The sequence below is a fragment of the Myotis yumanensis genome, unplaced genomic scaffold (genome assembly GCF_028538775.1).
Source record: "Myotis yumanensis isolate MYYU_CA2020_CCGP unplaced genomic scaffold, mMyoYum1.0.hap1 SCAF_11, whole genome shotgun sequence".
In the NCBI taxonomy this organism is placed as follows: Eukaryota; Metazoa; Chordata; class Mammalia; order Chiroptera; family Vespertilionidae; genus Myotis; species Myotis yumanensis.
This window is the reverse complement of record NW_027223762.1, coordinates 12,875,741-12,902,271: the sequence shown is the minus strand read 5'-3', so window position 1 is coordinate 12,902,271 and position 26,531 is coordinate 12,875,741. Positions and strand designations below refer to the sequence as shown.

General features: G+C 56.6%; 1 protein-coding gene across 1 annotated transcript in view; it reads right to left on the bottom strand.

Annotated features, from left to right (window-relative positions):
- TOGARAM2 (TOG array regulator of axonemal microtubules 2) overlaps positions 1-18,963 on the bottom strand; it is a 43,159-nt gene extending 24,196 nt beyond the window's left edge. The window contains exons 1-7 of the mRNA XM_070428402.1: positions 18,906-18,963; positions 10,038-10,158; positions 7,244-7,525; positions 6,899-7,110; positions 5,929-6,119; positions 4,237-4,283; positions 1,444-1,610 (exon numbers count right to left, since the gene is read on the bottom strand). Coding sequence (XP_070284503.1) covers positions 1,444-1,610; positions 4,237-4,283; positions 5,929-6,119; positions 6,899-7,110; positions 7,244-7,525; positions 10,038-10,065 — 927 coding nt within the window. The 5' untranslated portion in view covers positions 10,066-10,158; positions 18,906-18,963. The remainder of the gene's footprint in view (positions 1-1,443; positions 1,611-4,236; positions 4,284-5,928; positions 6,120-6,898; positions 7,111-7,243; positions 7,526-10,037; positions 10,159-18,905) is intronic.
- Positions 18,964-26,531: the final 7,568 nt, after the last annotated feature.

The following is a 26,531-nucleotide window of genomic DNA, read 5'->3' as shown; positions in this document are numbered from 1 at the left end:
TATATACATAGATAATTTCACTGCTACTTGATGCCAGGGGAAGGTCTGGGCTGGAAGGGACATTTGGAAGTCCTCTGGCGTATAGATGGCACTCAGTGCCATGCATTGTACCAGGTCAGGGGGTCGGAATAAATGGATAAGAGGCCAGAAGTCTGAGCTCTGGGGGCCTCCAGCATGCAGAGGTCAAGAATGTGAAGAGGGTCCAGCAAAGACGGACTAGGAAGGAGCTGCCATTGATGGAGGCAGAGAACCAAGGAAGAAGCCAGTCCCTTGCCTCCAACCCCAGGAGGGAATCCAAGTAGGATGAGCTAAGAAAGCTGCCAATGGGTCAAGTTAAAAGAGGGCAGTGATGTGCCACACCTGGGACGGTGGTGGTCCTCAGTGGCCTGAATGTGGGCACTTTGGGGGGTGGGGCGGGAGGTAGGGACTAGAGCCTGACTCCAGTGGACTCGGGAAAGAATGGTTCTGGCTTTGTTTTGTTTTATTAAGATGAAAGAAATAACAGAGAGAGAAGACGCTAATAGGAACGATCCAATTTCAAGGAGAATATCGTTTATACATAAGAAGAAACAAAATATTAGAGCTGGAATATTAGATGGATTGAGCTAGAACAACAGGAGACAGTGGTGAGTGAGGGGGATGTTTGGACTTGAGATGCCGGTGGGGGTGAAGTTATTGGCAGTGACCATGGGAGTGAGTGGCCACAGTGAGGGGGGGAGGGGGTCACTTCACAGCACTGAGTCATTCTTCCTTTGTGTCACGGTGTCACCTCTCTGCCGTGGAAGGGCTGTGGCCCGGACCTGACCCTCGCCATCACTGGGTGCCAGGCCTAGCACAGCACATGCACACAGCAGGCCTTCGGGTATGTTTACGGCACTTTTATGTCTCTTTCAAAGAAGGAGCAGGAGCCCCCACACAGTGCCTCTCCCGGCGGCTTTACTAAATTCACTCGGCGCAGAGAATCCTCTGGGCCAAGGTCACCTTCTAAGTGCAAGCCATTTGTCAGCCTGTCAAGCACAGCCTTTGGCTGCTCTGTCTCCGTCAGCTGCCTCGCGCCTGCTATCTTGGGTGCTGGCTCAGATTACTCGTCTCGGTGCACCTAAGTCCCTCGGGACTCTCCTCCACATCCTGCTTCCCTCGGAACCCAGAACCCGGTGTGACCTCCTCCTGCCCTCCCGGCCTCCCTCACGGCTGCCCTCAGCTCCCCGCCATACTCTGCCCTTCACCTCACCCCCCTCACCCCTTCTCTCTCGTTTCTCTTTTCTTCAGCCTTCTCCCAGGCCCTCTGCAGGTTCTCGCCTTAAGTGCTAGGGGCAGCTGCCTCAAGGCTCTTCTTTGCTTTCCTCAAGCTGGACCCACACTGGTATATCTCAAAAACACGCTTGCGATCAGCCAGTGGTCCACTCTGACCCCGACTTCCTCCTCCTCTCGCTTTCCAGATACCTTGGTGCTGCTCTCCCTCGGGCCCCCTTCTTTCAGCAAGGGCTGGGCGTCTTCAGCATGGCTGGAGGAGGAGGCTGTCGGTGCAGGAGCAGACCGAGATGAAGACGGAGCAGGCTCCTCGGGGGCGGCAGACCTGCCTGTGACATGCGGGGCCGAAGGTGTTGGCTCTGAGGAGTCAAGAACAAGAATAGAACTGAGGCCTGGCCAGTACGGCTCAGTGGTTGAGCATCGACCCATGAACCAAGAGGTCACTGGTTCCATTCCCAGGTCAGGGCCCATGCTCAGGTTGCAGGCTCAATCCCCACTAGGGGGCGTGCAGGAGGCAGCCGATGGATGATGTTTCTCATCAATGTTTCTATCTATCCCACTCCCTTCATCTCTCTCTAAAAATCAATAAAAACATTTAAAAGAAAAGAAACTGAGGACAACCAGCACCCCAAAGCAGCAGCTGTCCCTTGGGAAGCCCAGAGACTCTATGACCCTGCGATTGTGGTAACATTTACTGCCTAAGCCCTCCACCCTCAAGCCTTCTGCCCAACACTTCGTGGGTGGAGAGAGACCCAAGTTAAACGTACTCTACAGAGATGCACTGACAGGCATAGCGCAGGCTGTCCAAACACCAATATCATCCTCCTCCTTTCATTCATCCATTCACTCATCCCTTCATTCATTTATTCGATAATTACTACACACCTTATTCTAATACAGGGAAAGGTGGGGAGGAAGCTGGGCAAGAAACAGGACCATCAGACCTGCTATCTGAGTGGTTTAAGATTTTTCTAAGAATATAAATCTATCTGATCTGGGAGGTATGCACCTCAGGAAAAAAATAAAGTGAGCCCACTGCCCATTTTATACCACCATGCACCTGTCTGAGCCTATGACATGGCACCGAGGGACCAGAGAACGAATGCCAAGCCAATCCTCTCACTTTACAGACGGGAAAGCTGGGACCCAGCGGCCTTCAGATGCTTTGGTGAGTAATAAAATACAAATTCATTTCCAAATGACATCAAACCCATAGTATTTTTATATTTTCCCAAAAGTTTTTTTAATATATTTTTATTGATTTCAGAGAAGAAGGGGAGGGGGTAGAAACATCAATGATGCAAGAAAATCATCGATCGGCTGCCTCCTGGGTGCCCACACCGGGGATCGAACCCGCAACCCTGGCATGTGCCTCCTGGTTCATGGGTCAACACTCAACCACTGAGCCACACTGGCTGGGCCCAATCAAATGTTTGTAAAAGTACATTTCTTACGGAAGCAGGGTGGGGTAGGTTCGTTAGTTTTCTTTGAGTGAAAGAAATGTTATCAGTTTCTCCTGCTCACAGTTTGGAGCTCACTGCCCTTGGGTGAACCTGCAAATCAGGGTCCCCTCAGACGGGGCACCATCTGGGGCTGCCTGAGGCCGGAAAGGACGGCTGAGGCTGGCGCCCCGCAGGGCTCCCGGGTCACCCTGGTGCTCCGCCCGACCATGCCTCTGTGAAGGCTTCCTCTGCTTGGTGCACGGGGCACCCCAGGCCTGGAGAAGGACCAGTGGCCGAGGAGGAGGAGGAGCTGGCTGGGCTGCATCTGCCCAGAGGTAAGAGGTGGGCAGAGGGTGCAGATGTCCTGGTTCCAGCTGCCGGCACGGACAGCAGGGTGCCCCCAGGCTCAGGGAAGCCCTCGGCTTCAGACAACACCACATGAGCGCGTGTCCCAGGGGCGTCACACGTACTGGGCTGTATTGCTGGAGGACTGGGGACCCTTTAAGGACTTTGCTATTTTGTATCCCTCTCCTCACCTGCACCCCAAGAGACACCCTAGAAAGCCTGTCCGAGCAGCCCCACCCCCCACCCCAGGGGGACATGGTGCCCAAGCAGCAGCTGGTCAGGCAGGTGAGGGGGTGGTATGGGCTGGGATCTCTTGCCCAAACCCCACACCAGCATTCTCAGGGTTAGCTCTGCAGGGACACTCAGGGTGCCAGAGTGCGTCACACAGACCTCCTGAGCTCCCCCGCCTCCGCCCAGCCTGGGAGGGGGAGACGCAGCTGCCACAGAGGTTTCTGTGCCCGGCCTGCCTCTCGGGCCCAGCTTCACCCCTGACCCTGGGGCCCCGGGACAGCAGCCTGCCCCTCGCCGACTGACCCACCTGCTGAGCTGGTTACGAGAGTCACCGTAGGGAAGCTGGCCTGGGAGCCCACCCACCTGCTGGTCAGCTCTCAGCTGCCTCCAACCCTGCGTGGGGCCAGGCTCAGGGTGCCGTGCCCAGGGCCCCTCCCCTAACCTGCTCGGGGCTCAGCTGCCTTCACCTCCCCCCTCTCCACAGCTAGGGCATCAGGTTGGAGAGCCTCCTCCCGGTCTACATCCTGTCTGCGCTCAGCCTCCTGCCGGCCCTGCCTCCCCTCCCGCCCCTGGGCCCTGCTCCCTGACCCCGACCCCTCCTGGCTGACCCAGGGGTTTAACTTCTCGCCTCCTCTGGCGAGGATTGCTCTCCTCTCCTGATCACACAGGGCAGGGGCGGCCTCGCCACGTGTCAGGAGGCAGCTGGGGAGCCACGCGGGCCTGGGTGCGAGGGGACGGGCTGGCTGCTTCCACACTCAGAGACCAGGAGGAGGTCCCACCAAGGCAGCGCCCCCTCTCTCAGCTGGTTGCCATGAAGCTACACGCACTGGTGCCCATCCCTGTCGTGAAAGGAGAGGCTTGGACCCCACAGCTCTCAGGTCTCCTCCAGCCCTAATTCTGATCCCAGGACCCAGCCCAGGAACCCGAGCTTGACTGACAGGTGGGGGTGCACAAGGAGAGTACATACCCAGAGATTTAGGGGTCTTCTCCCGAGGCCCACTCTCCCGAACCAATCTTAAAGGAATGGGGAGAGAAAAGCACCGTGAGCGATGGCGAGGCAGGGGTTGTGGGGCCTGGGTAGGCAGCTCGAGGACGGGGTGGCAGCCGAGGGGGGACACTGTGGAGGGCGGTGGAGGGTGCCCTGTAAAGAGAGGGCCCTGGAGTTCAAAGCTGTAGCTCCTTCTGCCAACTCAACCGGGAGTCCAAACCCAGCTCCGAGCCCGTTCCTGGCTGAACAGGCCCTCGATTCCCCGGGAAGCTGGTCTACACGGAATCTGCTCGGTCCTGAAGGAAGCCCACCCCTGCTGGGACCTGCATCAGGTAAGGCTACATCTCCCAGCTCAGAGCAGACTGAGCTCAAGTCCCCCAAATGGCCCCCACTCATGAGAGCATGACCCCTAAACTCCCCCTCCTCCTGTGAGTAAGGCTCACTCCCCTGCACACTGGGAGGCCCAGCCCGGAGCGTGGCCCTGGGGAGACCTCGGGCAGAGCCCACGAAGCCTTGGGAGCCGCCACACAGATAAGATGCCAGGGAAGGGAAGGAGGTGGGAGACAGGGCCCCGGGACAAACTCCAGGAACAGCCGCGTTTACGGTGGATGAGAGAGGGCACACGGGAAGCTGCCCAGAAGGTCGAGAGCAGGCACAGAGCGAGCAGGAGAAGAGCTCAAGGGCATCAAGCTCAACGATGCACAGAGTGAAGACCAATGAGATGGACGGAAAGGCCACCAGTTTAGAGCCAGAGTCACTCTGGCCATTCCAGCCACCCAGAATGCCCCTGGAGGGCGGGGGTCCGATGTCGGAGCAGGAGAGGAGGAGAGGTTTCTGGTGGTGAGGGCGTGGAGGTCAGTGGAGCCCACCACTGCGTGAGAATCGAGAGAAGGCTCTGGCCCAGGAGCAGGTCCACAGACAGGCCCCACACCCCAGCCGGGTTGGGGAAAGGGGGGGACATGGGTACAGACAGAGGATGGCAGCCGGGGAGACACAGAGCGAAGAACTTGAGAGCAGCGGGAGAATTCAGGACATCAGGCTCCAGAGAAATTTGGGGAGAAATACGTCAACAGGATCTCTCTCTCTCTCTCTCTCTCTCTCTCTCTCTCTCTCTCTCACAGACACACACAGGCTCCGATGTCCGTCTGGACTGACCACACGGATGTGCCTGGCCATCTGCAGAACACCGTCTGTGCCGCTTACACTCCATAAGCCCGGGTTCGTTACAGCCCAGGGACCCTCCACGCCCTGGTTCCCAGCCCTCCTGGACACGAAGACCCTTTCAAAGTTTTGTAGGCTTACCCTCCCCACACTGCCTCAGGCTCAGAATGCTTGCGTCTTTAGTATCCACTTATTAAGAAAATACACAATAACAAAGAGCTACCTTGCAACAGAGCTTTAAAGTCCTGTGTCATCACTGCAGCGACCACTCACACCAGGGAACTGTAGGGGACGGAGGCTGAGGCACTGGGGCGAGTGCAGATCAGAGCGGGGTCACGAGGCTGCAGCCTCCCCGGGTGTGTGGCTCACGGGTGGGGGACCCTGCTCCTCACACACCTGGGCCCCCGGGGCTCTGCTCTGCCAGGGAGGTTCAGCCATGGGGACCCCAAGCAGATCCTGGGGGGAGAGCAGGAGAGAGGCCTGCCAGGGGTTTGACTTAGGGCTGCTTACCGTGCGTGGGGGGCCCTCGGGCCCGCGAGGACATCCTGGCCAGGAGGCGAGAGGCTGGGAAGGGAGCCAGGTGTGCAGGAGGCGGTCCCAGCGGGCGCCCCCACCTTCGGGATGGGCGGGATCACCATGCCCCCCAGGGATTTGTGCATCTTCTGGTCACTGCAGTGCAGGTACTGCCGGGAGATGTGCACCTGGGGGCAGAGGAGGAAGGTACGGTCCACAGAAACATGCCCCCGGGACACTCACCCTCGGGGCCCCTCACACAGGGTGGCCCTTCCTTTGGGAGCCGCCTGGGTAGGCGGCAGTGCCCGAAGTGTGCTCCGTTTCCTGTCCCAGTCTCACAGCCCTGGCACCCGGGAAGCTCGTTGCTTCCTCACCACTCCAGGCGACGAGCCTGCAAGGGGTCCCTTCATCCCTGCTCCAATCCCTTTCCTCTTCTTGTTTTCTGTTTTTCTCATTTTAGAAAAATCCTAGACCACCAGGGCTGGGAGGGATCCTCAAAAGCGTCTGGTCCAACCCCCTCTTCCTATAGATGTGCACCCGGGGCCCAGGGAGGGGGGTGACGTGGCCAAAGTCACACAGCCGGGGAGGAGCAGAGGAGAAACCAGAGCCCCAGCTCCCGAGTCCTCAGCCAGCATTCCCCCCTCAGCCACACGCCCAGCCTGACACGGGAAGGGCCAGGGGCAGGCGGGATTCTGGAGCCTTTAGACCCAAGGAGGCCGAGGGCCCCAAGTGCAGGACGGGTGGCCACACAGTTTCTGCTCAGCAGGAGCTCGGGGGCAGTCTCCAGGCTCCAGCAGCAATGGTGTGGGACACTGGGGGCGGGGGGGTGCGACGAGATGGGGGCCCAAGCTCCCTCCCACCCTGAGGCCGGCACCTGGGAGCCTCCTGGAGAAGCTCGGGGCTCGGGAAAAGAGAGTGAGAAAGGATGGAAGGAAGACAGAAGAACGGAGAGTAGTCCAGTCCTTACCTCCTGGACACCGGGGCTCCTCTCCTGGGGCCCCTGGCTGCTCCCCAGCTGGTCCACACCCCTCTCCTTGGCTCCGCTGGCCTCGGGGGTGGTGGGGGTGCTCTGGATGGGAGGCATGGGCCGGGGCAGCCTCAGCAGCCTCTGAGAGGTGGCCCGGGGGATGCCACTCCTCGGGACCACTCCTTTGGGGCCTCCCCCAGGATCCAGAGAAGCTGTATGGGGGTGGGGGGGGGGAATAAGTTAGTCCCAGGAGCTCAGAGAGTGAGGGTACTTCAGAGGCTGGCCCGGGGCGGGTGGAAGGCGGGGGGGGGGTGGGGGGGGGTGGGGGCAGGGCCCCAGGCTCACCTTGGGAAGATGCTGCCAAGCCCTCGGAGAGCCTCCTTTTCTTGAGCTTGTCCTTGATCTGGGTGGTGTCCCGGGCCACACTGCTGGCCTCTGACTCCAGCGAAGGGAGGGGCACCAGAGGGTGGGGCCCCTGGGACAGGGCCCCGAGGTTCCCGGGGTGGCCATTCCTGGCCTGCCAGCCCTGCAGGGGAGCGTCCAGCATGAGGCTGCCAGGGTCCCCATGTCCACTCGAGAGCTGCGAGGGCTTCTCCAGCAGGATGCTGGGTGTTGGCTGGAGGGAAGCTGGGGAGACAGAGGCACGAGTGGCTTAGCACACAGAGCCCAGGGCGGCACCAGGCACCGCTTCCCTGGGACAGTCAGCCGTCTGCCCCGTGAATCCAGTCCTTCCCTGCTCGCCCCCGTTCCCCCTTGGGTTGATTCATTCATTCAGCGGCATCTAGAGAGCAGGGAACCTGCAAAGGCCTGAGTGGCGAGGCGGCCAGAGGGCGAGAGGGGACTCGATATGCAGCCCTATCACAGCACAGGCGGGAGGCCTCCTGCCCAGGGACCCGCCACCAATCTCCAGCATCCGACCAGCTCCCAGGTTACGGAGCACCCGACACACCGCACCGGCGGGAAAGAGACGCAGGCGAATCAGAGCCGATCGTGCCCCCAGGCAGACACGGTGCATCCAATCACTCCTTCAGCAAAGCTCCAGCGTCCAGCCCCTGCCCAGCACTGGCAGGCGTGGGAGACGAGGCGTGTGAGGCCTGCTCGGTGTTGTTGCTGTTTGTTTTTTAACAGAGGTTCTTTCTTAATGTGTTTCCTTAGAGCAAATTATTTGACTGTAACTTATGGCAGGACCATGAGAACACATAGTCAAGCTAGAGCAGCACCTCTGTGAGATTTTAAAATCTTCTGAATCTTTTTCTTTCTTAGGTAGTAAAACATCTTCACACTATTGTTCCCAAACAGAATTGTTACCTAGACACGCACACACACACACACACACACACACACGCTGTGTTCTTTCTCTTTAGGGTCTTCGAGTGCGTATTACCCCAGTTTAAGATTCCGTCCGACAGAGCCCTTTGACAGTTTGTGAGGAATAAAACGCAGTGGAGAATCGCATCTAATTTACATTCCACTGCGCGAACCACAGTCTTTACCGCTGAAGGGCGTTCAGTCTGCGAGAGAAATAAGATCTGTTCCTAAGTGGGTTCATTACAGGGTAAGATGTGAGACGCGCCGTGGAGCGGGCAGCAGGGGCCCTGGTGCATGGAGGGGGAGGAAAACCTTCAGGAAGGGAAGTGTGTGAACGGGGCCTGAAGGGGCCTGGACCTTGGGGGAAGTTGGGGGGCAGGCGGGGCAGACAGACAGACAGACCAGCTCTCAGAACCCGCCACACCCACAGCTCTTCCCGGGGCACCTTGATGTGAACCGAGACGATGCCCAGGCCGCCGGCACTGGCCTGGTGCTGGCACCAGAGCCGAGGAAAGGTGCACTGGGTGCCAGCCGCAGGCCTGTGAGGGGCGGGCCTGAAAGAGGACAAGTGACCAGATCAGATTCTCCATCCGAACCCCTGGAACCGGGCTCCGCGAGGAAATCGCCTGCAGCTGGGAGCCGGAGCAGGAAGTCGCAGAGAAGCTGAGGGTCCTGAAAACCCACCTCGGCCGCCACGGTGACACGGGGGCACTTCCCTCCACCGGCCTGGATGCCAGACACTGCCAGGCCCTGACTCCCGGGGCTCTCGGGGTTCCCCCTGTTTCTAGGAGAGGCAGGTGCATGCCGGGATCCCACATCCCTGCTCTGAGGATCCCCTTCTACACCTCTGTCCCTGAGGCACAAAATGGAAAGAGCCCACCTGAAACCAGGGCACATTCAGGAGGGACCCCAATAAAAACCCCACCTGCTGGCAGCCGGCGGGTGCCCCCTGTTCCTGTCCCCTGTGTGACTTTAGGAAATATGTTAACGTCTGTGAGTCTCGTCCCCAGATCAGCAAACAAGAGCGTTGAACGGGACCAGGGTTCCCACGATCACATCGGTCACATCGTCATTCTATTTCTAGATGTTTCTCCTGCTTTCAGCACCTCCCACTTCCCTGCCACACACGATGCCTGGCAGAGTGGCAGAATGCCCAGCAGGACCTGACCAGCGCTGACCAATGGTTGTCTTCACACTGATGTGCCCAAGCCCCAGGTGCTGGGCCCTGAGCAGAGTGGCTGCTCCCCGAACTGCTTGGGCCTCGGGCCTCGGGCTCCCTGCATCCCTCCCAAGTGGTCACCTGGCTTCCCTCCAACCTCGCAAGCACCCATTGCACTGAGGGCAAGACCCGCCGACCCCTCACTCGTCAGAGGAAACTGAGGCTCCCACAGCGGCTCCCACAGGCAGTGCCAATCCTGGAACCCTGTCCCCTGACACCGAGCTGGCCACACGGCTCCCACTCTCCGGCCTTGTCAGCTGAGGAAACGGTGGGGGGGGGGACACAGCCCTCCCTGCGGCCCAGCCCCCCGTCCTCTGCCCATCCTCCTTCTCCCACCACGGAGCGGGCAGCCCCCAGCTCAGAGAGGAGGCAGAGCTCTGGCCGAGTCCTTAGGACATTCTCAGCTCCTCCCCAGGCCAGGGAACACACCCCCCCCCCCCCCCCCCCCCCCCCCCCCCCGCCGACAGCACACTGAGCCAGAGGGCTGTGCTAGCCCACAGAGAGCTGGGCGGGGATGGGGGACACAGCTCCCGGCTACGTCTCCCTGGCGAGTCCAGTCCCTGGGAGAGTCCGAGGAGATCCCAAGCCGGGGCCTCCCTGGATGCGCCTTACCTGGGGGGGCAGCATCGCGGTTGCCCATGCCCCGGGCAGAGGAGGTGCCGGGAGGTCGTCCAGAGGCAGCAGCGACTTTCTGGGCCCCAAGGACAGTCCTCGAGGGTCCAAGGGCCCCAATCTGCAATGGGCGGGCAGAGAGAAGTCAGCACAGGAATAACCATGCTTCCTACACAGAGACCTTCTTACTCCCAGAGGCCTGTCCGGGGCTAAACGCAGCACTGCCTTCCACAGTGAAGCCTGCCCTGGACCAAAGGGCAGCTCTTTTCTGACGTTTGGCCTCTGGGCATTTCACCGGACATTTCACAGCCCGAGGGTCCAGGCCAGGCGGCTGTGGACAGAGTTCATGATGGAGCATCGGAAACCCACACACCTGCTTCGCCTGTGGCTCCGACAGGGACGCCTCAGGGTCTCAGGATGGCGGGGACGGTGGGACCGTCACGGGGAGTCAGACCCTGTGCTTCTCCGTCGGTTTCTGCCGAGCACCCTGACGTTGGAGGCAGGTCGGGCGAGTGACCCTGTCATCACGCGGCACCTGGTGGCATCTCCCAGGACCCCGCCCGCGTCTCCTTCCAGGGCATCCTGTCTATCTGCCCGGAGCTCTTGGCCCTCATTCTCAGTCGCACTGCCAAGCCCACCCCCGGCCCTCACGCCACTTCATTGTCCTGCGCTGACCGCTTGACCACCCAGGCCTCCTCCCAGCCTCCCTTCAGCCTCTGGGGTCAGCCATCAGCTCTTGTCCTCAGTCTGACTTCATTCTCTTTCTACATGACAAGGGTCTCTCCACAGACGCTGTGACTTCACCCAAGTTTATAAAGTCTTTGCTGAGACCGTGGTGAGCCACTCTCACCCTGACAGGTAGGGCGATGGGCGGCCTGAGCTGATCAGTGATAAGATCAGGGGCCAAGGCCACATCTACATCTAACAGGCCACCAATTCTCCTCCGAAGTGGCTCCCTTGAGACGGCCTGTGGGGACGGGCAGGACGCAGTGCCAGCTCCCTCTGGCTGAGCAGGAGCTCCCAGCTCGGGAACGGAGAGGACCTGCCCTCCGTCTGGAAACCAGCCTGTCACCAGCCCCGCCCTGGCCCCAGAGGCACAGCGGCTCCTAGCAACCCTCTTGGCCCACAGCGGTCCAGCCCAGCCCTCCCCAGGTCTCCCACCTCCTGGGGCTCTCAGAAGCTTTCTCACACCTGGGGGAGAGGACCACTCCCTGTCTGCTGACTCTGGGGATAGGATTTGGCCACATGGTTGTGACAAGCAGCCAGGAATGTCCCTGAGACACAGCACTTCTCCCCAGCAAGGTGGCGGAAGATGCACTCGGCAGGTCCCAACACCCTGACCCTGCCCGGGTGAGCTGGGAGGGGACCCTGCCCCTGCCCCTGCCCCTGCCACTGCCACTGCCCATGCTCCTGCCCCTGCCCCAAGAGCGGGGATGGGACCCTGCCCCTGCCCCTGCCCCTTCCCAGGTGAGCTGAGACGGGACCCTGACCCTGTCCTGTGAGCTGGGACAGGCAAGAGATGGGTGAGTTGGCTGCTTCCGGCAAAGCCCAGGAATGTGCCCGGAGGGGACAGACCTCCCACGCTGAATCAGAGCCAACAAGCTGGAGTCGGGCTCTGGGGGCAGAGGCCCCACAACCGCCTGCTACATCCCTAAGCAGAGCAGAGACTGTCTATGCAGACTATATGGAGACAAGTGATATTTAGCTACAGCTCTTGCTCTCAGCCTCGGCCACAGCTCAGAATCACCTGGGAGCTGATTAAAATGACGAATCCCAAGGCCCTACCGCAGGCCCCTACTGAATTAGTCTTTTAGGGAGAGGCCACAGGGACCTGTTGTCGGGATTTTCTGTATGTCTTTTTCCACCCTTACCTCTTGAGTGATTTTGATGTTTGAATAGGATTGAGAGCTACTGGGCCATACGGTCCAGATTCACTTTAGAACAAGACCCCAGCCCTGCTTCTCATTATCAGCTGTCAAGGTGGAGATTTCTACCTCAGTTTCCCAAAGCGATCACTCCCCAGGAGGCTCAAGAGAAGACTTGGGGCTGCCTGAGAGTCCAGAGAGCATGGGAGTCAGGGGCCACCTCTACGGCAAAGGGCCTTCTGAACAAGACTGCCTCCCACCCCACCCCACCCCCACCACAAACTTCTCAGCGGGCAGAATGCCACCAGCCAAGACAGCCTGCAGCACCCCCGCCCTGAGGGGCACCAGCCGCCCAGGAAGGAAGCCTGGGTCCACGACACCGCCTGCCAAGGCCACCCAGCAGGCAGAGCCCTTTGAGGCCTGCCCCTGTCAGAATCTATACCTCTGACCTCTCGGGCCCTCAGGGTCTCCTAGGCACCAGCCCAGGGGAGGTGGCTACAGCTGTGCATGGACAAACAATTATCTCTATGTCTTATGTGGGAGCAATGATGGCACCTCCCAGGAAGCCACTTGGGCCAGGACCTGGTGGGGACTTAGAGAAGCGTATCCAAACTATAAAAACTAGAATCACAAATTCCAGCCCAGAATCAGACACAGCTTGGGGGTTAGCATGGACAGCCCTTAGCGCCTGACCCCTACGACAATCAGTAAGCCCCCATTGGCACCCAGCGCTCTCTGGGCGCCACGCAGGGGCTGTTCCCTATTGGGCGAGCCAGGCTCTGGCCTGAAGGGCAACAGTCTCAGGTTCTGGGGGCCAGGGTTCTGTCCTCAGTCCCTGCTGCCCTGGACTGCCCAGGCTGGCTGGACCCTCCACCCTCGGCCTCAGGCTTCCAGCTCCGGGAACTGAACCTTGTCGATTCCTTCCACGAAGCTATGACCACAGAGGTCCCATGGTGACCAGCACCACAGGAATGAAAAAGGTGACAGAAAGGACACGAAGGCTAGAAAGGAAACAAAAGCTCGGACTGGCCCAGGGTCATCCCAGGAAGGGTCAGAGCACAGAGGGCAGGGAGGGCAGGGAGGAGAAAGGCCCGGGCTTTGAGACACAGACCCACCTGCCCACCATCCCCTTCTCCCCACCCCTCCCCGCCCAGGGCTGCTGCCTGGTAGCTGCTCTTCGTGTGGGCGTGTCACTGCCCACTTCTCCTTGCAGAGATCCAGAGAGATGTGGGTTCCGGAAAGCCAGAGCGCTCACCTCCTCGCCTGTCTGGTGGGAACTAAGTGCCCACATCAAGGTGAGCAGAGGAAAAGAGGGGGGGAAAGTCAGCAGAGCTAATGAACCGAGTTTTTGAGCCCAAAATATGTGCCCCATGGAAATACCCTCTGAAGAGAGGCTCAGAGCTAGGCACCCCTCCCATCCCACACCCCAAGGCCCAGAATGCTCCAGAACGCCCCCCGGGACTCCTAGAACTTGGGCTTTGGGGTCCGACAGTGGGTTGGGGGGGTTGGGGACCCGCCCTTGCCCCTCTTCCTGTTAGGATTAAATAGAGTCATGTATGAAAATAATTCAGGACCATGGAGCTGCTCAATAATGTCAGCTCTGCACTCCCCCTCCTCTGTCCCCCACACACATGCTCACACAGGCCCACCCCCCGTATCTTAAGAATGAAGACGGGCCAGTCCTCCATTCCTGCAGGACAGACCCAGGTGACATAGCAATACTCATGAGGAGGAGACAGATGTATCTGTAGAGGAAGAGGGGCAAACAGGACGGACCCTGGCCTCCTGCAGTTCTACCCGTGACTCTGTGCCTCTGAGCGAGCGCTCACTGCATCGGGCAGAACGCCCTCAGCCCTAGGCAGAGGTGGGCACCCAGGGGACCAGCAGTGCTGTCTGACCAGGCATGGGAGGCCCTCCACAGAAAAGCAGCATCCTCGCTGGGCTGGGGAGAGCAGGACCTAGACGGGGAGGGAAGAGGGGAGAGCGTTCCAGCTGAGGCGGCAGTCTGAGCAAAGGCACAAAGGCCCCGTCTGGAAGGTGGAAGGTGACGAGGGCCAGGAGGGAGACCTGGGATGCTCCATCAGAGAGGCCGGGCCTGTTCTGTAGGCAAAGGGGCCGCTAGAGACGTTTCAAGGAAAGGAACGTCATCATCTGAGTGGCGTTCCATGCAGAGCCCTTGGGTGGGACCCGGGAGGGACTTCCTAGGGAAGCGGGGGCAGGGAGGGGGGGGCGGTTGACAAAACGTTAGGACTGAAACGTCGACACCACAAGCCCAGACCCTGGACTAGGCACAGAGAAATTACGTGACTTAACACAGATTTGGCACTCATCATTAACAACGTTCCAACTGAATATCACCCCTTCCTGTACCCAGTCTGCCTCCAGCCAGCCCTTGGCTTACCATGCACACACCAGTCCCCTCCCCCAACAGCAGGCCCCCATCCCATAGACCTCCAGGGAAATGCTTGATGTTCTCAGGTGACCTATTGACCTCTGACCTCCTGGGTCCAGTCTATCACTCACTCATTCAACCATAAACGAGGTACTGATACGGGTGAATCAGACTAAATTTCAGGACTGGTGAGCTGTGTGACCGCAGGCATGTTACCAAACCTCTCTGAGCCCCGTTTTTCTTTAGCTACAAAAATGGAGATAACACCAATGCCACTTCAAGAGTGTACTCAAAAAAATACTAAAGCCGCTTAGCACTGAGTCTGGCCCCCTCTTCCTTCAAGCCCAGTCATCATGACCCAGTGGCATGGGTATTGCTGCAAGAACAAGCCCCCAGCAGCTGCAGGCGGAGGACAGGTTGGGTGGGCAGGGCAGAGGCCATGGGAATAATCCTGGAGAGAGGATCAGAGTGTGATTCGGGGCAGAGGCAGGGCACGTGGGGAGGGGCAGGTCTGAGAAGTAGTTAGGAGGTAAAAGAACAGGATCTGGAGACTGATTAGATGGGGGACTTGTGTGAGTCGAAGGTTCCGGTGTGAGGGGCTGGAGGATGGGGCGGTGAGCAGGGGAGGAGATCTGAGTCCTGGTTATGGCTTCTCCAGGGCACCCAGCTGGTCTGAGGCTCGGGGGAGGGAGAAGTGGGCTAGAGCCACAGGCTTGGAAGCCCCGATAACCAGACAGCGATGGAAGTCACGAGAGCAAACGTCATCTGTGGGAAGACCTGGCCGAGAAAGTGCCGACAGCCAGGACAGGCAGGAGCCCAGGCATGGGTGCCAGTGAAGCCAAGAGAGGACAGTGATGGGAAGTGTCGGCCCAGCAAAGAGGTCGGGCAGGGAAAGGACTGGGAAGAGAAGACCCCATTGGCTGTGACCGTTAGGGAATCAGCCTGGTCAGTGGAGCAATTTCTGTGCATGTGGGGATGGAGGCACCGTGTGGACGGTCAGGAAGTGGAGACGGGGAGTGGAGACCCCTTGGAAATGCCGGGTGAGGAAGGGAGGAGAGACTGGGGGGCCGAGGAGGGGGAGTGGATGAAGTTTGTGTTGTTTGCTGTTTGTTCTCTGGGGGTTTTTAAGGATGGGAATTACAGAGCATATTCACAGGAGGAGAGAAAGAGCCAGGAGAGGGGAAGGCTGACCATGTGGAGGAGGGAGGGAAACGGGCGGAGCAGGGTCCCGGGGTCACTGGACGGAAGCAGGGCACGGGCACAGGCAGGGGTGCCTGGCGGGCGCAGGTACAGGCCTCGGCCTGGAGGAGGGCAGCCTGGGGGAGGCAGCAAAGGCCTGATCTTGCCCGTGAAGTGGGAGGTAGCACTGCTGAGCTGGAGAGCTGGACTTGGGCCATCAGGGAGGTTGGGAACATGGTGTGTTCTGACCCCAGAAAAGACAGACGATTCCATTCCTTTTCCCACCAGCCCCAGCCAGACGCCCCTGTTTTTTAGCCTGATTTCCCTCTTCTTCCAGAGAAAGACTCACCCACTCCTGGAGCGGGCAGTCCAAGAGCCGCCCCCTCCCAAAACCAGGAGACGGATATCCATCCACCAGCCCCCCTGTGGGGGCACCCCAGCCCCTCTCCTCAGGCCCCAGGAGGCAGAGCACAGGTGAGCCTGCCCCCCCCAGTGTCCTCTCCTGGGCCCTAACTGGCTCGGAGACACGCCCACTGTGGCTGCAGTGCCCTCTCCCCTGCCACAGGCCCAGGCACTAAACTTGGAGCTGCACTGACCTCAGCGGTCAGCCAGTCTGAGGCGGGAGAGGCTGCAAGAGCCTGTCCCGGGGCCCACACCCCTGCAGGCAGCGTCCACTGGCCCCCTCAGCTGGGCTGGGAGGAAAGCTTCCTTCTCCAAACTCCCCAGGGCCTCCCCAAACGGTCACCTCAGACCCGGGGCCTCAGACCACAACAGTGCGTCCCAAGGACTCGGGCTCTCGGTGAACCCAGGGGCCATGGTGTCGGATCCTGCCCGAAACTGCCCAGCTGCTGGCCAGGGCCTACCCTGCTGCCCACCCGGAGATTCCCACCATCGGGGGCTGAGTGGTCCTAGAGCCAGATCACAGGCCGGAGCCTTCAACAGAGCGTGGCCGGTCCCCTGCCCAGCGCTCCCTGCATGGCCGGGGGCGGGGGCGGGGGGGGGGGGCGCAACGGGAGCCCTGCCCAGCAGCCAGAGCGCCACCTCTGCCCTGCATGGGAGGGGGGGCGTGCGGGGGGGGGGGGGGCCCATACAGGTACCAGAGTGACTGGGAAGAACCCAAACATCTTTTCCGACCCGAGTCTCGGCACAGTCGTGCTGACCAAGCCTCGCATGGAAGCGGCTGTCCCTTCCGGGAAGGGCTCCTGGCACAGGTCTCCTTGCGAGATGCTCAGAGGACGGCAGACCTTTTCTACGGCCCCGGAGAAAGCCTCTGGCCCTGACCAAGAGCTGCAACTGCACTCGGGCCTCGCCGGGGCGCCAGGCTTGCCCGGGAAAGCGGGGCGGCTTCTGCAGAGGAGCTTTTTTCTGTCCTAATTTTATTGAAGGGCACCCCAAGGCCCAGGAAGGGATGGGAGTGAAGCAGGAACCAGAGGCCGAGAAGCAGAGGCCGTGGCATCTGGGACTTCCCGGTGGCTGCCTGGCGCCCGGCCTGCAGCTCAAGCATCAGTGACGGAGAAGTTACGTTCCGTGGGTGAGTGATCTGCGTCCCAAGGAGGGGAGAGGAGGGAGGGATGAGGGTGGGAAAGCAGAGAAGAGTGGAGGTTAGGAAACTGAGGACCAGGGGCTGAGAGAGAGGAGACAGGAGGGGCACGCAAAGGAAAGGGGAAGAGGGAGGGAGGAAGGCGAGCGCAGGCATGTACTTGGCCTCCTGGGAACCGGGGAAATACAAATTCAACAGAACGAGGTGCCACCACCCATCTGCCAAGATTGGCAAGCGTTAAGATTGCAGGCGATGCCAGGTGCTGACGGCACGCAGAGCAGAATGGCTCTCACACACGGCTGGCGAGATGCAAGTGGGCACAACCACTGGGGAAAGCGGTCTGGCTTCATAATAAAGTTAAAGACACGCAAGCCCTATGCCCAGCAAGTCCGCTCCCAGGTGTCTGTCCCAGAGAAAACCATGCGTGTGCAGGTGAACCAAGAAGGAAGTTCGAGAATGTTCATTGCAGCTCCCCTGATAACAGTCAGAAACTAAAAGTAATCCCAACGCCCAACAGGAAAATAGATCTCGGTGAGTCACGCCATGGACTACGACACAGCAATGACACTGAGCAAGCCACCCCTCTACCTCTCCCGGCACAGTGCTCAGTGAGAGGAGCCGGACACCAGAGACTGTAGAGTGTGGTTCTGTTCATGTCAAGTTCAAAGGGTGACGAGTGTCTCTCTCTAGACCTGGGTGGTGGTGGCTACACAGCCTTCCACTGCATAATCCTTCCTTAAGCTGTGAGTTTTATACATTCTTCTGTCTGCAAGAAGTTGAGCCTAAAACAAATAATAAACTTCCAAGCATGCAGGCTGGGGAGCAGGGCCTGGGGCCACTGAGGTGGCCCTGGGGCAATGGGCGGCCTTCAGAGGCAGGTCTCTCCGAGCTCAGCTCCGCTCCCATTACTTGCTCCCCTACATTCCCCTTCCTCAGGTCCGTGCAGCCACGGCTCCTCTGGGGGCTGAGACGGACCGGCCCTGGGAGGCGGCCAGCCTGGGGCCAGGGGCCAGGGCGGGTGGACAGCAGTGTGGGGCCTGCACCCCCGCTGGGGCTGGGCACCGCCGTGCTCTACAACCCGCCTCAGCGATGCACCAACAGGGCACAGCACATTCAGTCCCCTCGGTGCCCTGGAGGGAATGCCAGCCCTGGGGGCCCAGCCACGGGGTCCCCTGTCCTGAAGAAGGGGCCCCCAGAGTCCTTGTTCCAGAGCCCGAGATCTGTGGAAAGGCACACGATCATCCCCGAAATAACAACGGCATCAACAAAAGCAGCTTCTGCCCGGCACAGGGGCCGACACACGGCTGCCCTCCTTCCCGTCTCCATCCCAAGCAGCTGCCCGGGGGGGCTACTTAATCCTCACTGTACAGGTCAGGAGACTGAGGCTCCGAATGAAGAGCCGAAGCCCACACAGCCAGGAAGAGGGGGGGTGGGAATGCCACCCAGAGCAGAGCCCCTCCAAGGCCTGCGCTTTACCTGGGCATCCCACCCCTAGCCCCCTACCCGTGCCCCGAGCGCAGAGCCTGCCACACTGATGCCCCATCACCACCGGCACCACAGCCCTTGGCACTAGCAGGGAGCCTGGGCTGGTGGGGCCTGTGCTGCATTTACCCCCAAACAGCTCTGACAGAGGGCACAGCTGGGGTGGGCACAGCCCGGGGCAGCCCCTCCTTCCTTGGCTCCCACCCCCTCCCCCGGAGCTGAGCTGGAAGGCCAAGAGGAAGGGACCGCCCCACAGTCACACAGTCACACAGCCCCGTTTCCTGATGGGGCCTTTCCTCTCACCACCCTTTGTCCTTCCCCAGAGCAGGTCCCTGATGCCCCTCCAAGGACTTCAGGTGCCCCATCCACCTCCCCGCCCCTACCCCTACAAACAGCAGTGGGCACATCACCTCTCACTGCTCCGTCCAGAGGCCAGACCCGGGTCACCAGAGGAATCCAGGTTCCATGGTCTGTCCACAGGCGTTGCTGCTGGTGGGTCCAGAAAGGCAAGGACAGGGTGGCCCCGCACCTGGATGCCCTGGCCCCCACCCAGCTTCCAGCCCGGGGCTGGGGGCCTCCTTCTGGGCAGGTGCTGGGGGAGCCGCCGGCCCTGCTGCTGGCCGCTCCTGCTCTCTGCCAGGCTCTCTTTGAATAAACAAGGCTGCATAGCAACCACTGCTCAGAAGGAGCCCACAGCTCCTGGCATGGAGGAGAGAGGGAGCCAGGAGACGGTTCCCCTTGGCCTCAGCTCCTCTGGGGCTCACCCGGGCACTGGGTACTCCCAGGGGCCAGCCTGTCCTGTGGGGCCACCAGCGAGAGCCAGCTGGGCCCCGCTGCACGGTGTCCGCAGCAAGGCCGTGCATGGCAGGCTTGGGGCAGGGAGGCCGTCGCCGTGAACCCCTGGCTTGGCTGCAGTTGGCCTCTGGGCCCAATTCTGGGTCAGCTCTCAGCTGCTTCTGGAGGCAGAGGGCCAGCAGCGTGAGCATCCAGGCCTTAGCAGCAGGCAGAGCTGGGTTTGAATCCTGATCCTGCTTCGTCCAGCTTTGTGACCTCTGGCCACTGCTTAACCTTTCTCAGCCCCAGTTTCATCATCTGTAAAACGGGGTGACAATGGCACTGACCTGATAGGGCTGCTGTAAGGATTACATGGGGCCTGTAACAGGCTGGTGGTTATGTCTAGCCCGTAGCAGGCCCTCCATCACTGCTAGCGCCTTTCCCCGAAAATACCTGGGTAGCAGGAAGCCTGTGGCCTCCTCCACACCACATTCCACAGCCCCAGCTCGTGGGGAATGTGCACCCTGGCAGCCCATCTGTGCTGCCTCACTGAGCCCAGCCCTCAGACACATATACCTAGGCTGGCATCTCCCCTCAAATAACTGTTCCCACCCCTTACCCTACCCCCTTCTAGTCCTCATCATCCAAGGGCACAGGGCCCTCGCCAATGCTAGGCAGCCTTGCAGAGAACCACTTGGCCAAAGACACAAAGACTTTTTTCCAGGCCGACCCTCTTCTCCAACCCCCACCCCCCCCGCCCCATGTTCTTTGCAGAGGAATTGGCAGGCGTAAGAAATACAGAGCAGGGAGAGCTGGCGGAAGGCTAGCCACACATCCAGGAGGCCGGGCCGACACTCGGACACTCTCTGACAGAACCCGCTCCAGGCCTTCCCAGCACCTCCTGGGCTTCTCTCCTCTTCTCTGCGATACCGCCCAGGGCAGGCTGCCCGGGAAGGAGCAGCATTCATTAATCAAGCTCCAGGAGGGCCAAGGCGAGCAGCCAATGGGAAGTGAGAACAAAGTCCCAGGGCAGGCCCTGGCCTGGAGCCAGAACCACAGGCTCACGGGGCTCCACCAGGAGGCGCTCCACTCCAGGCCCCTGGGCCGCAAGCTGGCCGGCTGGCTGCAGGGAACTAATGAAGGCTCCACCAGAGGCCCAGCAAGGAGATGCTTCCTCCAACCAGGAGGCCTGGCGGCAGCGAGGGGCAGCAAGAGACTCCCTGAGCTTTGTGTCGGCCCCCCGAGAGCTAGGTATGAAGATACCTGCGTTTACAGGTGGGAACACTGAGGCCCGGGACGGTAACCCCTGTCCAAGTTCAGGTGGGGACAGGATAAGGTCGGCCTTGATGTCCCTCAGCTCCACCTGGCAGAGGGAGCATGTGCATCGCCTCCCAAACCCTGCCTCGCATCACAGCCCGAGAGTCCGAGCTTCTAAAATTGAGACCCGACGGTCGCTGCCCAGCCAGCGGCTCCCGGTGTCTTCGGGATAATGGTCGCACTCAGCACCTCGGCCGACAAGCCCCTCCAACCCCGCCTGCCCTGTCCCCCGGCAGTGTCTCTGCTTGCTCCCCTCACTCACATCCTGTCCCTGCTGAGTGTCGAACATAAAGCATTTCCCGAAGCTGCCTGTGCCACTCTGTGCCAGACGCTAGAAATGCAGAGAGCACAGGCTGTGCTCGGGAGCTGAGTGATGGAGACACCCTGACAGGTGCATGTTTTTTGCGTTTACATCTGTTTCACAAAACAGAAGTGGGGAAGGCCTGGGCTGGAGGTGGCCCTGGTCCCGGGATAGGTCTGGCCAACGGCATGATTCCAGAATGTGGCTGGAGTGAAACAGAGGACCCACCTATGCGGGGGACTGCATGGCCCATTTCCCCCACATCCCAGAATCAATCCGCTATAAAGGGGACAGGGAATGGGAGGGGAGGGGAGGCATGAGAAACATTCACCAAGATATATCATATACCGGGTCCTAAAAAAAAGTCTCGGTAAATATAAAGAATCAAGTCATACAGAGGATGTTCTCTTACCACAACAGAATTAAATTAGAAATTATTAACAGAAAGCTCTTTGGGAAATCCCCAAATATTTGGAAATTAAAAATCATGCTTCTAAATAATCCATGCGTCGAAGGAGAACACACAAAAGAAAAATGGGGAATGTTTTGTACTGAATGAAAACAAAAACACAGCCTATAAAATTTGCAGGGTGCAGCTAAAGCAGTGCTGAGAGGAAAAGGTTAGCTGGAAACAACCCAAATCTCCATCAACAGGGGAACAAAGAAGTTGTACCATATCCATACAATGGAATACCACTTGGCAACCACAACAACAACAAAATAAACTGTAGATATATATAACAGCACCGAATCTCAAAAACAGCATGTTGAGTAGCCTTCATGGAAACTCAGAATCAAAAGAGTGTATGTATATGATTGTATTTATATGAAGCTCAAAAGAGTGTATGTATATGATTGTATTTATATGAAGCTCTTGGGAAGACATATATTCTATAGTGACAGAAAGTATATCAGTGGTTGCCACAGACTGTGGGAAGAGGGATATTGGGGATATTGGGGATTTCCTGGGAAGAGGCACAGGGAACCTTTTGGGGTGATGGAAATTTCCTGTAACTGGATTATATCATGGTTATACAGGCGTAAACATTTGTTGGAACCCATTGAGCTGTACATATAAAATGTATGCTTTTATTAATTGTAAATTACACCCAGTAAAGGCTTTTTTTTTTTTTTTTTTTTTTTTTTACCAGCATCGCTAACAATGAGACAATGTTTCATTATCTCACCTCCTGGTGTGTTACAATATGAAGTATATACATCATGACAAGATCTCATGTCAAAACTATTACACCTAAATCTAATCAAGCCTTAAGATCTGTGCTGCTCCATACCATAGCCACATTTAACGTAAATTAATGAATGAAAATATAATTTAAAATTCATTTACTCAGCCACACTGGCTACATTTTAAGGGCTTGATGCCCACACGTGGCTAATGACTACCATACTGGGCATCAGAGAACATTTTCGTCATCACAGAATGGTCTGTTGGATAGTACTGACATATAACAGTCCAGATGACAGCACATAGAGGGATAGGGGCACGAGTTAAACCACAATAAGGCAGCAATCAATCCAGCATGTGTTACACAGGAAGCGGTCACAACTAGCAGCTTTCCTCCAGAGGCCTGGTCCAGGATCAGAAGAAATTTGCACAAAGCAAGGCTGGCACCTAGCGGTTGTTTTTTATATTGACACTGTCCTTCTAACCCAAAAAAGTAACTGGGCGATCTGGCTAGGCGTGGTGAGCAGGGGAGAAAACGTCATGATAGCAGCCACCCAATTCAGCCAATCAAAGCAAGCACAGTGAGCAACCCCCGCGTGCGATCTGAACTCCACACGCAGGATGTCTGGTGAGGGAGAGAGGATTTGGGGACACTTGAGAAAAATGGGCTGTAGCCTCTATGTTCATCAAAACCCATTTTAGTATCTCAAAACTAGACAGTCTCCCACACTTAACTGAATCAAGAACTTCAGCTCTGAGTTGCTAGTTTCTAGATGCACCTGTTAAGCATCTGTCAGCAGCTGATTGTAGTCGTTGCTTCCTACAAGGCCCAGGCCAATGTCATGTTCTCATCCTTTCTTACAAGAATGCATTTCTGTGTTTACTTGTCTAATTCTAATTTATTTCTTAATGCGGTGTCTAACCAAATTCATAGAAAGGAGAAAAGTAGTTGTCAGGGGCTGGGGGAGGGGGCAGTGGGGAGTTAGTATTTAATGGGGACAGTTTCAATTCGAGAGGATGAAAAGGTTATGGAGATGGTGGTGATGGTGGCACAACAATGTAAGTATACTTAATGCCACTGAACCGAAAACTTAAAAAATGGTTAAAATGGTAAAGTTGTGTTATGCATATTTTACCACACTTAAAAAAATAGAGGTATTTTTCAAATGCTTAAGCTGTGAGGTTGACACCCGCTCAGCTCACCATGAACCTGGGTTCTGGCAGGAAGGCGGACTCTTCGCAGGGGCAAACTAAGTCACCAGTGTGGTGTGGCGCCGCCCCAAGCATGGGTGGTGGGACGTGGTGGGCACCTGGACCAAGATGCAGCCGCTGTCTCCCAGGATGGGCAGTGGGAACTGGCTCCGGCTCCTGCAGGTAGCAGCACACACTCAGACAAGGCAGCTGTGGGCTCCATAGCCTTCTTAAGGCATGGGGAGGGCGAGGCCTTCTGGGGCAGACGAGAATGGACAGCAACCTTTAAACTAGAGCCACAAAAGAGCAAAGGGGATTGTTACTGGGCTCCTGCTGGGGTCAAGGCACAAGTGGGGACAGCGGAGCTCACCAGGGCAGTAAATACCCTGACCTCCTCCCCTCCCACCCGTCAAGTCCTTGCCAGGACCTCGCATTGGCTGATCCCACCAGAAGCCGGGCAAAGGAGCTGGGCTGACGCAGTGTGTGAAACTCAGCCTTCCCGTGCATAGAGCAGATGGAGAAGGGAGGAGAGTGGACCAGAGAGGCAGAGAATACCCACCTTTCCCGAAAATGAGCAGGTGGCTGAATTGTAGGACTGGGGGGCAGCAAAAGACAGGGAGGACTACGGGGCAGCAGGACAACAGCTAAGGGACCGTACCAAGGTCCTATGGTTTTCCCCCACCTACTCGCAATCCTTCCTGAGGCCCAGCTGTTCCCTTCTGTACTGAGATTCTTTGAAATTACAATACATTTATTTTTGCTTATGCTGCCTCTAGTTAAGTTTTTGTTTCTTACAACCAAAGAACCTTTACTTAATAATATGGACAATTAAAAAGGCAAAGATATGTTTAGGAAAATATGTCAAAGAGATATAAAGTTACCAACAATAAAAAATGAATTATAAAGCTACAATAGTTCAAACTAACGCACTGGCACAAGAAGAGATCAGTGGACTGGGATGGAAAGCTGAAACACACCTGCCATATGACAAAGCAAGCCCCCAGGGCAGTAAATCCGTTATACCCGTTTGCTGTAACAAATTCCCACACTGGGTGGCTCAGACAACAGGCACTTCTTCCTCAGTTCTCAAAGCTGAGAGTCCAGATCAAGGTGCCTGCAGAGCTGGTCCCCGGGAGAACCTGCTGAGTTTGCAGATGGCCATCTTCTCGATGCCCCTCCCTCTGCAGAGAGCAGAGGAAGCAAGCCCTCTCACCTCTTCTTATAATGACCATAATCCTACCAGGAGGGCTCCCGACGGCCCCCACTTCAAACACCATCACGTTGGGGATTAGGGTTTTGACAAATGAATTTGGGGAGAATACAAATTCAGTCCACAGCAAGCAGTATTCAACAGTGTGCAGAAAACTGGTACGGGGGTGGGGGGAGAGAAAGCACCCCGAGAGCCTCGCCTCACTGACGCACGGACACACAGAATTCCACATGCATTAGAGCAGCAGCTTTCAAATGTCTTACCCACAGAACACCGTTTACATTGCACCCTCGAGTAATATAACCCCTCTAAAGCAATTACCCTTAACTACATGCAATGCACTAGTATTTTCCATATTAATTACCTCTCTACTTTGAAAAATGGTGGTTGCAACCCACTTTATTTCACAACCAGTGCATTGACAAATAACAACCAGTTACTAGAGAGGTAAATTTTTTAAAAAAAAATTAAAGATATAACATGACTAGAACAAAATACAAGGAGAAAGTTTTTAAGCTTAAAAACAAGAAAACTATTTAAAAAAATAGCATCAAGAAAAAATATTAAAGGACAAGTTGGAGAAAATGTTTGTAGCATGTTTGGCAAGGAATGTCTTTAATATATGAAAAGCTTTTACAGGTAAATAAGACAATCCCTTTAAGCAGACAAGGACCTGAACCTGCAAAGCAGCGGTTCTCAACCTGTGGGCCGCGACCCCTTTGGGGGTCGAACGACCCTTTCACAGGGGTCGCCTAAGACCATCGAAAAACACATATATAATTACATATTGTTTTTGTGATTCATCACTATGCTTTATGTTCAATATGTAACAATGAAATTGGGGGTCACCACAACATGAGGAACTGTATTAAAGGGCCGCGGCGTTAGGAAGGTGGAGAACCACTGCTTTAAAGAAACACAAGTGACAATGAAAACAGCAGGCGAACTGAGTCTCATGATGAGATGGAAACACAAGCACGGCTGTGGGCTTAACATCTATGCAACCTTTCTGGGAAAGAACTTGGGCAAATTTTTTAAGTCTGAGAGAATATTCTTGCATTTTAGTAACATCCCTCCTAGGAATATCTCACAAGAGTACCTTTAAAGAAACATATAAAATGCAAGAATGTTCATTGTAGCATTACGTCTAACAAATTATTACAGAACATTTAGTTAAAGTGTAACACAAGTGGAATACTAATAGCCACAAGCAACATTATTTCAAAAGATAATTAACTATATATGATGTGACGTTTAAAACATATGATCCAAATTTCGTAAAAAAAATGTGTGCACACATGCAAAAAGATGAAAAGGAGACACAAGAAAACATTACAAATGGTTGACTTTATGTTCCTTCTTTATGCTCTTTGGTTGTTGATAGTGTTACAGATAGCTCCCATCCCTCCCCCCATTTACCCTTCTCCTCCCAGCACCGACCCACCCCCCACAGGTCTTCACTACCCTACTGCCCATGTCCATGGGCTATGCATGTAAGTTCTTGGGTTTATCTCTTCTTGTCCCCGCAACCCCACATCGAGGTATGTCAGTTTGTTCCATGCCTCCATGCTTTGGGTCTTCTTATTTTGTTGTCAATTCATTTTGTTCATTAGATTCCACAAGTAAGTGAGATCATGTGATATTTGTCTTTCTCACTTTGGCTTATTTCACTTAGCATAATATTTTCCAGGTCCATCCATGCTGTCCCAAAGGGTAAAAGATCCCTCTTTTTCACAGCTGCATAGTATTCCAGTGTAGATTTCCCACCGCTTTTTTATCCATTCATCTACAGATGGGTAACTTGGGCTGTTTCCAAATCTTAGCTATTGTAAATAACGCTGCTATGAACATAGAGGTGCATATATTCTTTCTGATTGGTGTTTTTAGGATATATTTCCAGAAGTGGGATTACAGGGTCAAACGCAAGTTCCATTTTTAATTTTGGGACTTAATGCTGCACCAATCTGCATTCCCACCAGCAACATCTTTACTTTTAAAACAATAGATTAAAAAATACATTAAAGAAAAGGGGGAAAATATTTAATTCATTTTTCACT